This window comes from Mycteria americana, chromosome 24, assembly GCF_035582795.1.
Source record: "Mycteria americana isolate JAX WOST 10 ecotype Jacksonville Zoo and Gardens chromosome 24, USCA_MyAme_1.0, whole genome shotgun sequence".
In the NCBI taxonomy this organism is placed as follows: Eukaryota; Metazoa; Chordata; class Aves; order Ciconiiformes; family Ciconiidae; genus Mycteria; species Mycteria americana.
In genome coordinates this window covers 3,812,699-3,829,055 of record NC_134388.1, presented here as the reverse complement: position 1 = coordinate 3,829,055, position 16,357 = coordinate 3,812,699, and the positions used below count along the sequence as shown (strand labels likewise).

The 16,357-nt window shown below is 51.5% G+C and overlaps 1 protein-coding gene across 1 annotated transcript; it reads left to right on the top strand.

Annotated features, from left to right (window-relative positions):
* Positions 1 to 11,348: 11,348 nt before the first annotated feature.
* LOC142420291 (E3 ubiquitin-protein ligase RNF13-like) lies at positions 11,349 to 12,338 on the top strand. Its single transcript, XM_075524058.1, has one exon. The coding sequence runs from the start codon at positions 11,349 to 11,351 to the stop codon at positions 12,336 to 12,338; it is 990 nt and encodes a 329-aa protein (XP_075380173.1).
* The last annotated feature ends 4,019 nt before the right edge of the window (positions 12,339 to 16,357 follow it).

Genomic DNA, 16,357 nt, shown 5'->3' with positions numbered 1-16,357 from the left:
CAGAGCCCTTTGATCAATTGAGCCAAAGACAACTGTGTTATTTAGGAGCCATTTGCAAGCTGGCAAATTAAATAAGGCTTTTTTTTTTCCTAGAGGGCGGGTGGGGTGAAGAAGTAACAGCTTTACAGTAGCAGTAAAACATCCAAATGATTTTTTTTTTTTTTTTTTTCCCCTCTGGCAGAGCCAGATTCTGCAGGTTGTAGGGGCAGGAAAGCAGCACAGAGGATCTGCCATTCTCCGTCTCCCCAGGACCACCGCAGGGGCTGAATCCCTTTGCTGTACCAATATTTTGATGTCTGCCTGGCGAGACAAGAGCACAGCTGGCCTCCGTAGGGGTACAGGGCAGGATGAAAGCGCGGGAGGAGGTACCCCAGCGATGCATTAGCACGGTCCGAGCCTCGCAGGAGGGTGAGCGTCTCTGCAGGACGGTAGCTCGCCCTGCGCCTGAGCACGCCCTGGGCAGACCACGCTTCTGAAACCATCAGTTTTTGCAGGTGCTTGGGTCTTGAGAGCACAACCGCAAGTCCTGTCCAGCAGGCAAGTCTCAAGCTTAACCCCCGACTCTCTGCCTTTCTCGGAGCGTTCGCATGGTAAAATCAGAGGCGGGGAACGTTCTGTCTTTAAATCTTAAAGCTTAACTGATATTCTGCGCAAGCAAACCGTTATTGTGTCCGTATTGTGATGGAAACCAGCAATAAGCGTAAAGATGCTATCTAAACCGACACGGCAACGTGTTTTACCACATCAATCTCAAGGTGCCTGCGCTTGCATTAGCACGTCAGGCCAACTTTCTGCAACTTCCTTCGGTTCAAACTTAACCTGCTGCTTCTCCTGTGCCGTAGGCTGCTGGAGACCAGCTGCGAAGCATCATTGTACAAGACAGAACATATGCACAAGTAAACAAATTAAGGCTATCTCCAAAACAACAGGCCCCTGGCTTCCTGGAAGAGCTGCAAAGAGAAACTTAATCAACAGCAGCGGGTGAAACGGTAAAGGGGAGGAGATGGACCTCTGCTAATGAAGGCGATGCTTTCAGATTGCAAACGCTTACTCGCAGCACGCGAGGAGGCAACGGCGGGGTCAGCGCCAGCGACACGAGAAGCGCACGGAGCCAGCAATCACGCCGGCTCCAAGGAAACTCTGGTTTTCACGGCACAGAGCAGCCAGTTTAAGCACATGTGGGAAGAAAACCAAGGAGCTGAGCGGGGCACGGGCTCAGCCTTGCCCCTGCCTGTACGGTGGGCGAGAGCTCAGCTGTCGAGGCCGGATTAGGACCAGTATCTCAGCCTCTCTGGGCCTCCCTGGCTCCCTCCCCAGGGGCTCATTAATGCTCTGAAGTTGCAGCAGTTAAAGCAGTTGAATACCAAGGCAGTTAAATCTCTGCACACCTCTGCGCAGATGCTTTGGTGTCAGTTTAAGTCTGCCTGCCTGTCCTGGTTTCAGCTGGGATAGAGTTAATTTTCTTCATAGTGGCTGGTATGGGGCTATGTTTTGGACTTGTGCTGAAGACAGTGTTGATGATACAGAGATGTTTTAGTTGTTGCTGCACTGGTCAAGGACTTTTCAGCTCCCCATGCTCTGCCAGGGGCAGAAGAAGCTGGGAGGGGGCACAGCCAGGACAGTTGATCCAAACTGACCAAAGGGCTCTTCCATACCATAGGGTGTCATGCTCAGTATATAAAGCTGGGGAAGAAGAAGGAAGGGGGGGATGTTCGGAGTGATGGCGTTTGTCTTCCCAAGTCACCGTTACGCGTGCTGGAGCCCTGCTTTCCTGGAGATGGCTGAACCCCTGCCTGCCCATGGGAAGGAGTGAAGGAATTCCTTGCTTTGCTTTGCTTGCGTGCGCGGCTTTTGCTTTCCCTATTAAACTGTCTTAACCCCAACCCTCGAGTTTTCTTGCTTTTGCTCTTCCGATTCTCTCCCCTATCCCACCGGGGGGGAGTGAGCGAGCGGCTGCGTGGTGCTTAGTTGCCGGCTGGGGCTAAACCACGACACTGCCGCTGGCTTCACCTTGCGTCTTTAAATGAAGGAGTGCCGGCACGGGAAAAGAAAATAGCAGAAACCTTTCCCTGTGCTTCCCAACTGCAGGCAGGTCCTTCTCCAGCTTCACCCCGGAGCTGAGGATTCTTCTCTGCTAAAAACCTCGGCCTTGACCCTACAGGCCCAAGTGGAGTGCGGTTGCTTACAGTGTGTCCTCTCGGGAGCTCGCGACCAGCAAAATTAAACTGCGACAAATTTTATCGCAAAGTGTGATAATTTAGCATTTGAGGAAAATCCGTATTTTTCAAAAAACACATGCATGCAGCTGGCTGTTTGCTCCTCTCTAACCTCACGTTTGTACGACCAGCTGAATGTCCCTGGTTTGCCTTTTCCCCTGAAAGAGCGAGACAGTCAGCACGTGTTCTCTTAGCAAACCTGGAAACCCTCCGAGATATCCCAGGGTCTCTCAGGCCAGTTCTCGCAGCCTGCCGCCTCGCTCCGCACGCCAGACTCACCTCCCTTTGCCAAAGCAAGCTGCTGGAGAGACAACTGGGAGCCCCAGCTCCTCCTTACCTCAGGCCCCAGCCTCAGAGCAGAGTCTGGCACTGAAGTCTAACCCAAATCCCCTGGTGTGATAACAAGCAGTCAGGGCACCCGCAAGCACGAGCAAACCGTCCACCATTTATTTGGGGTTACGTGTGCCATCACTGGGTCAGAGCGACTTTGCCTCAAGAGAATGCAACATCTGCTTACAGCTATAAAAATAAAATTAGGACAGCCTGACTTGCGATGGGTCAGCGTATTCGCATGCTCGTTGAAGGAGGGGCTGCTCAGATTTAAATCAGGTAAAAATACAACTCGCACCCAGTCAAAGGCCGAAAGGCATGAGCTGCTTCATTATGGCGCGTACCCTCGCTCGCGAACAGGGGCTAAACGGAGAGGGGAGAAGTTTTCCTTGACAGATGGATGCCCACAGACAGAGCTACCACAGATTATCATCACACCTCCAGGTCAAACAGATGTTTCCTTCCAGATACAGATGTGTCAATGGAAGAGATCCCTGCCCAAAGATGCTCCTCACTCCCTCCCTGCCAGATGTTCCTAGGCCTACAGCCCCGACAGCTAGCAGAGAAAAGTATTTAAAGTCACTGGCTGATTTAAGACAAGCGTCTCCTTAATCTTAAGCAGTTAGGGGTTGTTTTATGCCCTAGACTACAAAGCTTTGTACAGCTAGTTTATTATATTTTTAAAGCTGCCTTAACGTAATAGTAAAGGATCTGCTATTCATCTTAGGCAAGGCAGGAGGAAAGCTAAACTCACACTTCAGTTGGAAGAAATAAGAAACATGTAATAACCTAGATCTTATTACTGCACAACCTATAATCCCCTAGAAACCCGTGAGAAGAAATCAGTGTCTTCACTACCATAAAACTGGTGGAAGTTCATCGCTTTTTCCTCCTTGCGATTTCCCTCTCTGGCTGGAAGGGCCTGAATCTGGGACCGAAACGTGGAGAAGGCTGACTTTGCACAAAGGATCGGCACCTCAATTTGTAAAAAAGCAGCACGGCTCTAATCCTCTTGTTCTCCCCGGTAACCGGGAAAGCTGCAATTCTTTATTTCTGAGCAACTTTTCTTGTCGACGCGTGCATGGGCACACCAGGCCCAGCAAACATGGAATCAAAAGGCACAGAGGAGCCCATTCAGCTGAGCGCCTGCATCGGTCTGGATGGGTTCCTTATTCACCGCATCAGTGGAGGACACCAACGACCAGCACTACCAGGGAATAAATCAGGGAAATTAGTCCTCAACAAGTGTTTCTGGGTGGCAATATCTGTGCAGATCCCCGAGCATCGCGGCTGAGCGCAGCCGCACCCCTTCCCTCTCTTAGCGCCGTCTTTTTCTTTTACCCTCGCACCATCTCATTTATAACCTCCTCATTTAAAATCCCAACTCTTTGCTGAAGTAGCAAGTTCTCCAATCCAAGAAGGGACCTCTTTAGGCCATCCCCATCTCCACATGAAGGGAAATCCCAGCCCATTTTGTGTTGCAGGAAGCCCACAATAGCTACAGCATTTCTGCTGGCTCCTGGAGTCTGAAGGAGCTGTGTCTTATTGCTTTTCCAACTCATGCTGGTTTTCCAAGTCCTCTTCCAAGACAAACCAGCATCAAGGATGAGCAAGGCAGCTCGAGCCGTACAGACCGGCACGGCACTTGCAAAAGGGGCTCTGCATCACACAACCATTAAATCCTGACACAGGGATGTGCTGGCTGTGGCCTGACGTGTAGTTCCGAAGGTGGTGAGAAGCTCCATCCACAGCTCCTCCAGCAGCCTGGAAACCCCATACCTGCCCTGGTGGGATGGCTGCAGGAGGCCATCAGTGCCCTACGGTGTAGCTGTCATGACAAAGGGGGTCTCCGAGGGGCCGTGCTGGCACTAATCACACCTGAGCAGTCCAAGATGGCAGGATCCCCTCCATGACTACTGCAAAAAGAGCTGCACATGTAGAGAGTTGCCTTCACAAGACTGGTCTGGCACGTCACCGTGCCAAGCTGAGACGCAGGTCTGATTTTGGGTCCTGCTGCACAACCCCATCTTGCTCCCCGAATCCAGTAATTTTCAAATCTGGGTTTTTGCTTGGGTCTCGTCGCTCATCAGTGGTGGATTGCGGGAGCTAAACTCCTTGTTGTAAAGCAGCAATTCCATTTTCCTCCGGTCTTAAGCAGCTTCAATCCATCTTACTGCATTACAGAGCCCGCGCTGATTGTTCTGCTGTAGTGAGTAATAACAACTTGTACTTTGCAGATTACCCCAGGGAACCGTGCTCCTGGCTCTGCCTTACCACCGGCTCTGCGGGGCAGGCGCACGTCTGCCCACCGCACCCCAGACAGAGGGATGGGGCTGCAGGAACAAAGGCGCAGAGAAATGGGGGTGGGAAGACGTGGAAGAGCGAAGGGAGCTGGCGTGCAGCTGGTAGCCATGGGGAAATTGGGGTGTCCCAGACCTGCGAGGGTTGAGCGTCCCAGGTGAACATCATGGGATGGGGGGACGGGGAGAGGGTATTGGGGAGGGAAAGTGATAAGAAAATGGGACAAAAGAGAGAGGGAAGATCAGAAACAGCTGGAAGGGCATGCGCTTGTGCCATTGGGGTGTAGCCCTGCGTGGAGAGCAGGATGGAAAGCTGCTGTGCCTGGGCTTCACTGGCACGGCATGGAGGGAGGGCAAAGCCTGTTTTCAGCCATGAGACAGGGGCAGAAGCAGTTTTTGCCCAAATCTCCTCCTTTTTTGCACACCCAAGTCCCCCAGGGCAATCCAAGGGGAGGAAAACACAGTGGAGCAACCCCGTCAGAGCTGCAGTTGCTCACTGCAAGGCCCTGTTGGGGCTGCCACCGTGATGGACCACAGGAGGAAAGAAATAAAAATGGGAGAGAAATGGTCATGAGGGGAGAAGATGGAGAGCTGTGGAAGAGGTGTGAGGGGAAGGCGCTTGAGGCAACAGCCCTTGTGGAAGGGCAGAGAAGCTTCCAGAAGGCAATGGCCAGCCTGGGCTGCCTCAGGCACCTGCCAAGAGCCTTCCCCTTTGGGCCAGGACACCCCAGCCCCCCGTCCCCGCTGCCACTGGCATGTGGCACCTACTCCTGTCCCCTTTCTGCATGGCCACCGTGATCCTGTGCCTCCAGCGGGCTACCAGCAGCCACGCCGATGGCACTGGGCCGGGTGGCCTCGCTCTTGCTGCATGCCTGGGGCTGCCCCTCACTGAGGGCAAGATGGTGGGTGGCCCCGCTCTTGGCCATGCCTACACAACTTCCTTGGCCCTCGGCCCCCAGCGCTGAGGCCACTCCTGCTCAGGGAGGTGGACACAAGATCACCAGCAACTCACCAGGCTTTGGGGATGTGGCACCAGGTAATGGGGAGATCAAGGGAAAGACCATGGTGGCCTTCATCATGGAAGTGAACATGAGGCTTCGGAGGAAGACCTGCTGGGCTGAGCAAGGGACCGTCGTCCTCCTGGATGAGTGCTGCTTCTGCGATGATGTTGTGTGGAGCTTCGGCCACCATGGCTGCAGGTGCCTCACCCATGATCTAGACCTCCTTTACTATAGTCTGATTCTGCCAGTCTGCAAGGTCACCAGCATCCTGGTCACCATAATAACAGGCATCCAGCTTCTTGCAAGGCGCATGAAGAGTTACCAAAGCCCGAGGGAGGGCAAACAGCAGAGCAAGGAATGGTGGCCAGGGTCTCCCCCCAGCACGGTTTGGGGGGCTGCTGACCACCCCGCGTGTGCCATCTGCCTGCGGGTGTATGAGCCCGGCGAGGTGCTGGAGCTGCTGTCCTGCTCCCGTGCCTGTCACAGCGAGTGCACGGGCCTGTGGCACCGTGCCCAGCCTAGGAGCAAGACCTGCCCGCTCTGCCTGCGCGGCGTGACCGCGGTAGCGTGGATCCCCCTTGGCGCACACAATGGCAAGCAGGAGTAACCCGGGTAGGCTCAGCCAAACTCCCTCCTGGAAAATCAAGACCCCCATACACATTCCCACCAGCTCGGTCTTCCGCTCTCCCTATAAATTCAAGCTCCAGCCAATGCCTCTCGGGAAGCATGAGCACAGCACAGGATTAAAAAAACACAAACCCGAAAACATATGGAAATGTAGGAGTAGGGAATACAGACTGAAAGGACAAATGGAATACTGAAGACACATCCTTGGCTCTGCCCAGTTTGGGCAGCTGATCACATATGGGTCTGCTTCACACTAGAAGATTTGCGAGGGCCACAACCAGAGAACAGAAGCAGTGGCTAGCTCTTGCCAAGCCCCTGGAAGGCTCATCCTGATGTTCCTCTTCTTACTCTGTTTCTTAAGCTCTCCCTCCCAAAAGCCTGCACAGACAGGTCTATCCCAACAAAGGGGCCAATTACCACAGTTATCAGCTAATTTTTACCCCAAAACCTAGGTTGATGAAACAAGCACAGTTCTCTACTTTTTTTTTTTTGCATGCAGATAGTTAAAAAGAACAAAAAAACCTGCTAAAGGGAGATGTTTTTGCTTTATGTCCAAGGTTTGCAGGGCATTTTGCCAAAACTAGAAAAGGCAAGATATTATTTCCAGCACCAATATCTAATAAAGAAGATGTCTCCCTCCGTGGCAATACAAACAGCTGGAAGTGGAATCCATTTCGAGGCATGGGTACTAAGTTGCAATAGCCCAGATTTGCTCAACTGCCTTTTTTAATTGTGGGCATCAGCAGATTATGGGTACTTTTGTAGCAGGTCCATAAATCACTGCTTTATAATCTTCTGTATGCATTAGGACCCAGATTATCATGCTTGTACTTGGTAATAACAGAGGAGAGATTGCCTGGACCCTTGGGAAATCCAGGGGAGGCACCTGGTAGAGCACGGGAGCACACGGTGCCGAGACGCTCGTAGGGGACTGTGCGCACAGCAGGGCTTGCGGAGCTCCCACAAACCTGCTCTCCTCCAGCCCTCTCCCATGGCGGCACGCAGCGAGGCACAAAACCTCTCTGCACCCACGACTCCATTTCTCACCTACCCAGCTCGCGTTTTGGGTGGTGACTCCGACTGTGTCAGCTGTCTATTCTGTAAAGACATAGGTCACCCTTTCCTTTCATCCTAGATGAAAGGAGGTGGTTACATGCACCAGTTTCTAAATCAGCTCCTAGCAAAAACTCATTAACAAAAGGGTGCAGGTCTGCCTTCCAGCCAGCTCACTGCGGAGCCGGGGACTTGCTCAGTCAGCAGGAGGGAGGTAAGCCTGTCCCACATATCTTTCTTTTAAGAGCAACTGGGAGCACTGGAAGCACAAAGGTTTTCACTGGAAGGTCACTAGATGGCCCCAGATCTTCCTTCACAGCAAATCACAAGTATTTCAGCTCCAGGAGCCTGGTCCTCACTAATCCTCTAGCGTGACCCCAAAGGAGCAGCACGCCCGAGAAGATGGGCGCCGAGCTAGAACCAGCAATACCTGCCCAGGTGTCTTGAGCAAAGCATTTAACCCCCTGTTGGCTTTTTCTGCTCCTGGCCTTTGCCTGTTGGAGGCTGTTGTGTGTCTGCGCAATGCCACTGCCTGCGGACCCGAGACGCCGACCTAATACAGATGAAGAACGAGAAGTCCGATTACGTACAAACTCACATCATCCCCCTGCCAGGCTGCTCTTTTCATGCTGCAAAAACCGCAGAGGGGAAAAAGCCATCTAGACTTATTCCCCAAGTTAAATCAGTGCTGGATCTGGAGCCCGTAACCTGTGTTTTGTTGGAGTCGTAACGATGTCCACATAAGTCAGTCTCCTCTGCACGTCTGTTACAGTTTAAGCTGTTCGGGCAGGACCAGGGTTAGATTTTGCTAGCAGTTATGTGGGTCTAAATCAGCACTGAATTCCTCTGGACTGAGCAGACGCTTCTGTGGAATACAAGCAAAAGGAGGAGGTGGTTTTATATCCCAGCTCCTGCACTAAGCGATAGCCCCAAAGAAGAAGTATAAAGGAACACGGGGACTTTGGGAGTGGTGGGGTAAGTGATCGGTTAATAGAGGTAAATGGTCTTTTCCTTTCTTCTAGCTTGGATCTTTGTTCAAGTGGTAAAATGGGACCCGTTCCCTGTAATTGCTCTGCTCTTGCTCTGCTCTTGCACACAACTGCTGTCTCCCATGTGTGGCTTGTTGACATTTAAATAAATTGCAATTATTCCGACAAAGTAGATTGCAGGGACTCCAGAGAAAATGGGTCAAGAATACGTCCAGGAGCATCTGCAATGTATTTAACACATGAATATAACAGGGGTAGGGCAGGATGAGGAAGAGAATATGGTGCTGGCTATAATGAATGCAGCATGGGGCTGGAGACAGCCTAGCAGAGCCCCACGCCACGGTGGGATGCTTGGCTTAACCTCAGCCTGCGGGAGCCAAAGCCTCCAGGGCACCGACAATGGAGGAGGCAGACGGCGGTGATGCAAGTGGAAAACACGGAGGGACCCAGAGCGGACAGGGCAGCACTTTGACTCTTTGAGAGAAGTCCTTCTTGGCCAAAGTCCTTCTTCAGCCCTCCTCCCCTTCCTTCTGCAAAAGCATTCAGGCATTTCAAAGGAGGCTAAGGGCTAGGGCTTCCTAGCTCTCACTGCCTGTGGGTGGGCTGTAGGTATCCTGCTCCCCATCCAGACTTCAGCTTTTCCTCTTTCCCCACTCCCCAGAGCCTTCTCTGTACCCCATTCCCCTCTTCCTTGCCCTCCAACCTCTCTTGAAGAGGATTTGTCCTTCTGCCCACATCTCTCTGGGTTACTGCTAAGAGTTGCTGAGATCCAGGTTGGAGACTGCAAACACCCAATTTCTCCTTTTATCCAAGGGTATTGGTGAACAAGCCGGGGTGGCTGCTCACTCCTGCCTTGCCGATTCTAGGCTATAAGAGGTGGTGCTGGAGCAGGCAGGAGATACCAGCACACACAGAATACGAAGGGGATCGTTCCTCGATCCCACATCCGTCACAGCTCACGCAGACGCATGGCTCCTTGTCCAGTCCCAAAGACAAACCTACCCCTTGTGCAAGCAGCAGGTCACCGGCAGTACGTAAAGCTTTGATCTGGAGGCAGAAAGAGAGCACTGAGTGCAGGTGAAGAGGCAAAGATTTTCAAGAACACTGGGATGATGGATGCCATCACGAGAAGCATAAGACCAAGCCAAAAATGCACCCTCAAAAAGGTCTCCTAGTGTACCTCCTTTCTAGTAGAAAGAGAGATGAAGAAAATGCATTTGGTTTCTCCCCCCCCCTCCCCAAACCTTTTCCTTGTTTTGTTTTTAAATGCATCAAAATGTCTCCCTGCAAGTGTAAAACTCTTTAGATGAGAGGAAAATAAAATCGATTTGAAATCACAGCTGCTGGGAGTCTCTGGCACACACACACACTGTCTGCTGACATTTTCTGTAGCTCTTTTCCCAGTGAAATCTGTCTCAAGCAGAGCCCAAGGGGGCTAGTAACAAATCAGTTGCCTAGTACACGAGTGATTTTTTAACTACAGGTCCAACACAACTGCACTGGAAACCACGGGGCTACTCTCAAGTGGATCATTAAACAAAAAGGGCTGTTTGTTAAAAGGTACAGGTTTTTAGGGATTTGTGGTTCCAAACTGACCTGGGTTCACTGCATATTCAGACCTAGTTCATTGCGACAACGAGGAGAGCCGTTGCGTCCCCATCAGGCTGGCGTTCCTCCGGGCACCAAGCAGTCACCATATGAGTTGGGAATTGCCTGAAAGATGGGAGCTTCTGCTGTCAAACACTCTGGGGAGGGAGGAACAACACTTGTGCCTTATGCTTTCCACTCCTTTTTCAGCTTTTTCACCATAACCAGAATCTTTAAATCAGTTTTTGTAGCTAGAAGCTAAAGCTTTTTTTCAGCCATTTGGTTTCCAGCAGCGGAGGTTTTAAAGTAAATAAGGTGAAAAAGCCCAATACAAAAGTAGCCCTCCCACGCTCATCCACCGCCCACTCTCACTGTGGTAGGACAGGAGTCCATCAAGCTCAGCCCCACCAAGAGCCCAAGTCCATCAGCCCCTTCCTCAAATCTGGCTGCTCGCTCAGGGGCCTGGAAGGTGGATCTGCCCTCTCAGAGCTTTGGGTAACGGCAGAGCGAGGCCACGCAGGCAAACAGAGACTTTCAGCTTCTGCTAGCTGCCGTTTTGACTGACAGTTACCGCTCGACTTACTTCAAATGACAGAAGCCCTTTCTACCCTAAGCAATTTCTTTGGCTTGGTATTGGTTCAAAGATCACGATCGTAAGGAAAAAGTGCATGTTCACCAGACCAATCCGAGCTGCCACGCACCCCCCCAGCAGCGGACAGAGGCCAACGGCTCATTCCCACTCGGCCACATTTTCCAGAAAATGCTTTGGCCACCAGCATGAAGCATTCCAGTCTGCGATGGGCACGTAGCTGACGGCGAGGCTCGTTTATCCTGCCCGCACGCCGTCAGCAAAATGAAATCGGCATCCTATCGGTACCCAGAGGGAGACGAAACTGGAAGCTGCGTGCATGGAGCAGACCAAAAAGGAAAGGGAAAAGAAGTTTAAGCAGGTTGGCAGTAACGTTACATGACCCAGCCTCGGGAAACAGGCACTGGGTGACGTCACAGATCTGCAGAGATGAGGTAAGGGTGTTGCTTAGCAGCTGGAGACAACAAGAGACACGAGTTCTATCCTGGGAACCTCCGAACCTGCAGAAACAGGTTTTGATCTCCATCCTGCTGTGGCTCCAAGTCATGGCATGGTAATAAAACCTGGGTGGGATAGTGCCTCCGTGACTGGCTCTTACCCTTCGCCTTTGGGACCAGCCTGGAAATCATATTCAGAGCTACCCAAGTGCATTCAGCATGAATCTCTGGCTCCAACTTCTTCACTTTGTGGTTGCCGCTGCCTTCTACAGCGCTGCTCTTGCGGAAGTCTTCGGCTACGTGGCTTACAATGACAGCTCCAATTGCGTTGCTTACAGAGCCCTGCCTGCGTGCTTTGGGCCACGGCTCCCGGCAGAAGGGCTGACAGGGTATCTCATGAGGGTGATACCACCAAATGCTTGCCATGCAATAGAGAATCCTCCAGCACCAAGGAAGGCCTCCGAGACCTATATTGCACTCATACAGGGGTATGACTGCTCTTTTGTCCAGAAGGTCCTTCATGCCCAGCAGGCTGGATACCAAATCGCTATTGTGTACAATGTGGATTCAGAGCAACTGATTACCATGACGGCTGATGACAAAGAAATCCAGCAGCTGATTAAGATACCATCACTCTTTACTGGACAGTCAGTCTCCCTCCACTTGCAAAGGACTTTGCAATGCCAGAAAGGGGCGTACATCAGAATTCTACCACCCAAACACTATTTGAGTCCTTGTCAGGACAACGCTAAAATGCTGCGGGCAACGTTCGTCATGCAAGATTTCAGGGACATATTCTATGTCGTTATTGCCACTGTCTCAGTTATCGTTGGCTTAAGCTGGTACAAGAGGGCTTGCAAGACAAAGCTGCACACATACAAGCCGGGAGACAAATACGAGACCTGTGTGATCTGCATGGCAGAGTACAAGGACGGGGACCACCTGAAGATCCTGCCCTGTTCCCATGCCTACCACAGTGCCTGCATTGACACCTGGTTCCACACCCAGCCTGGGAAGAAGATATGTCCCTTCTGCAAGCAGGTGGTGAACATCTACGGGCGAGGTGACCTCCTGCCCAAGCAGGCTGGTGAAGATGTGAATGAGGAGGAACAGGAGCACGGAGACAATGCATTCAGAGAAGGGCATGAAGACGAATATGTTGAAGAGGAGAAAGACGACGCGAGTGCAGGGGAAGGTTTGATGCACTGAAGAACAGCACCATTCAAGCTCTGACAGGGATAAGTTAACATTAAACCAAGGGAAATCTTCCCTGTGCTTTCCTTCAGCTCTTGTTCCAGGCTAGTTTTTATTGGGAAGCAATTAACACTGCAGTTTTTGTTCCCCTCCCCGGTCCCCGCAATGAAAAAAATGCATGAAATCTCAGCTGGAAATTGAGCCAGAGCAACAGGGGAAAAGCAAAAAGGAGGAGGGAAGCAGGGATTTAAGAACATTTGGTATGGGAGCTGGTTTACATCTGCTAGGACGCTTCCTCAATTCCCTCCCAAAGTACATGTGCACGGACACAGGCACACACATAGAGACACTGAGTCTTGCTTTCCAGTGTTACCTACGGGCAGTGCCCAGAAATCCCAGGTGAGGACTGTCCCCCATGTATTGCGGTCAGCAGGAACCGCTCCCCAGCCTGACAAGTACAGAGAGGAAAAAAATATGGGGTACTAAAGCATAAAGATGAAGCAACCCCCCCCCCCCATCAGCGGTAAAAACAGAGCCCCCAGCACCGCCTCATCACCCACCGCACTGACACACGCTGTCCCGCACATCGGGTGGCTCGGTGCAGTCCGCTGCGGAGGACAGCGCGGCCTTTAACTACGCCGGCAGAAAAACCGCGCTGCAAATATCGAAGGCACTTTAAACTCTGTCTCCTCGGACAGGAGGCGATGCAAGCGGGAGGTAGAGGTCTTTACAGCAGGGTTTGCTTTGGGGAGCTGGGTAGATGGAAATCAAGAACGAAACGCTTCCGAGCGTGGTGTAATTGGCTGCTTTTGCCGGCTGGCAATCTCACATGCTCGCAGAGGCTGACGCGACAGGTACGTGTAACTTCTTGCTACCTCGGTTGTTCCGGGTTATTATCCAAATGTGCCTAAGCACCTTAAGGGGAGCTGGATTTATGTACTAACGTGGTGCAAACAGATCTTCATCTCTTCTCTGGATCCACCAGGTATAGTCATATCGTTTGGGCAGCCTCGGAATACATTTCCGATCCTGCTTAAAGCAAGAGCGTGAGTAGAAATCAGCGCTGGGTCTCCAGGCTGGTACGGGTGGCTCTTAACACCCACTGTGGATGGGGCAGCCAGCCAAGTCCCAAACTGCATATGTGGATACAGAGCTAGAAGCACTCACAAAACCACTATTAGCATCTAATCTCATATAAAAGAAAGGCGTAAAACCTCTTTAGCGAATGCCAAAAAATTAAGGAAGTGAACAGCTCTAACATACTGTGACCAAGACATCAAACCTGCCCAGCTGTACAAAGGCTAAACTCCCAAATCAAAGGCTCTCCTCTAAACATAAAACATCCGATTTCTTGTGGGCAGTATCCAAGAAGTGGGCTGTCATCAGATCACTCTATTAGGACCATGCAACGAGACGACACAACTACGGCCAGCAAATAAGACCTAGTGCCGTGGAGTATTTTCCTTTTAAGTGGTTACATTAAGACTCAAAAGGCCAGGAGGTTAGAAAGTGTTGTGTGAAAACATCGTGCTGCAGAACGGAGAAGAACGATCTCTGCGACACAGAAACCTTGGTGACTTCTGAAAATATCAGCACCTAGATTACTCGAGATCTTTAAGATATCCATATCTTAGAAGGGGCTGGGAAAAGGATACACGAATACATGTGATGGCCGTTGTCAAGGTGGACCTGAATCGATCACTCCTGCCCCGGGGAAACCCAGACAGCTTCAGGTGGGAGGAAAAGAGGAACCTGCAGTTTCAGAATTTTTTTGCAGCGGAGAAGTTTCAAACCAATTTCTCCTGGAATGAAACATGACAGCATTTCCAAGGACTTGATGGAAACAAGTCTTTCTGCAAGTCCTCAGACTGAGCTGTTTCGTTTCATTCGTGGAACAAATGGGGAAAAATGATTTTTAAGGCAGTTCACAAGAAAACTCCCCTCCTCTGCAGGCTGTGCAGCCTCCTGGGAGCCATAAATCTCTTCCATTGCAGAACAAGGCCCCTCAGGGTGCCTGAGAAGGCAAAGGCAGTTTTCTCTACCTGAGGAAGGAGACGGGTCCTTCAGATGGTGATTAGCAGCAAGAAGTTCATTTAGGTGCCTTTAATTGCCTTCTGGAGGTAACTCTCCTGTCAGCAACTTGGAAGGAGACAGGACTGGCTTAGCTAAGCTGCACAAATGTCTTTCCCTTCCTCCACTGCTGAGCATCTGGAGCCAACCCGAAAGCTCCCCTGGGTCCATAGCCTCCACTGAGATAAGTGACCCCAGGTCCTCAAAGGGAAGGAATAAAAGGAAAGGTGTCGGTAGCACTCCCACCTCCTGTCTCGGCACACTCTTGCTGCCCTCATTCTCCCTCAACCAAGGTCTGAAAAAGCACAGATGCTGCAAACGCGCAGGGAGCAGGTTGAAGAGCCGGTATTTTCAGCATGCCGGTGGCACGATGGGCCAACACCAGGCTGCTGTCTCCACAGCAAGCGTCTTGCATCCTACTGATGAAGAAGCGATTGAACAAGACCCCTGAGCCAGCCCTTGAGATGGTTCTGGATAATCGCACAAAAAGCCACGGTATCATCCAGCCGCAGAGTGCTGGGCTCAACAGGAGTCCCGGGGGGAATTCTCTGGGCTGGATTATGCATGAGGTGAGATGAGCTGATCGTAGTGCCCTTAATATCTATGAATTTCTTTCCATCTTCAAAAGCAGCACACGCTCTAGATGGGCTGAATTTTTACTGAAATGGGTCGGTAGAAAAGTAGATCCTTCTTACAACACAACACCGCATTGCCTTAATTTAAAAAGGAGAGGAAAAAAAGGAACAGAATCTGGGTAAGAGAAGCTCTTCGCTCCATTTAACGCTATCAAAGCCTATCGCACTGAAAATCTGAGACGCGTGGCCCAGCGAACCTGACCTCCAGCCCTACAGCCGTCAGACCCACTGCCCTCCACCAGCATTAGTGGCCCTCCTAACGTAGCGAGGTTAGCTTATTGCCAGGGTGGGACATGCAGCCCTTGTAGCCTGAGCGAGGATTATTAACTTCTCTGGAGGTAGCGCTATCCCAGCCTTTAAAATAAACTACACCAGACAAAACACGAGAGGGGAAAAGGAGAGCGAGGGGTCCGGGCCGTGCTGGGGCAGAGCTGTCGACTGCGCGGGCAGCGATGGAGCCGGGTCTCCCGCAGCAGCTCGGGGCCGCAGCTGCGCCCGCGCAGCAGCGCTGCGGTTTGGCTGCGGAGCAGGAGAGAAGTTAAGAAAAGCACGGGTAGATGAGGTCCGGAAAAGGCCACGCTGGGAGGCGGTACGGGCACGTCTTACAGGAGGATTCGTGGTTTCATTCATGGCTTCATGGTTTTGGCTGGGATAGAGTTAATTTTCTTTATAGTAGCTACTATGGGGCTGTGTTTTGGATTTGTGCTGAAAACGGTGTTGATGACCCACTGATGTTTTAGTTGTTGCTAAGCAATGTTTACGCTAGCCGAGGACTTTTCAGCTCCCCATGCTCTGCCAGGGGCAGAAGAAGCTGGGAGGGGGCACAGCCAGGACAGTTGATCCAAACTGACCAAAGGGCTCTTCCATACCATATGGCGTCATGGTCAGTATATAAAGCTGGGGAAGAAGAAGGAAGGGGGGGATGTTCGGAGTGATGGCGTTTGTCTTCCCAAGTCACCGTTACGTGTGATGGAGCCCTGCTCACCTGGAGATGGCTGAACCCCTGCCTGCCCATGGGAAGGAGTGAAGGAATTCCTTGCTTTGCTTGTGCATGTGGCTTTTGCTTTCCCTATTAAACTCTCTTTATCTCAACCCATGAGTTTTCTCACTTTTACCCTTCCAATTCTCTCCCCCATCCCACCGGGGGGGAGTGAGCGAGCGGCTGGGTGGGGCTTGGTTGCCGACTGGGGCTAAACCATGACAGCAGAGATGCTGTAACGGCAGTGAATTTAATTGTCACCAAACCACACAGAGGAGGCAAGAGATGAGAAGACAACAGCTACTGGGAAAGGACCCCCAATTTCTCTATGTCCCAGAGCTCAAGCAGAA

Excerpts from the sequence above, each read along its gene's own strand:
- LOC142420291 (XM_075524058.1), top strand. The coding sequence starts at position 11,349 with ATGAATCTCTGGCTCCAACTTCTTCACTTTGTGGTTGCCGCTGCCTTC.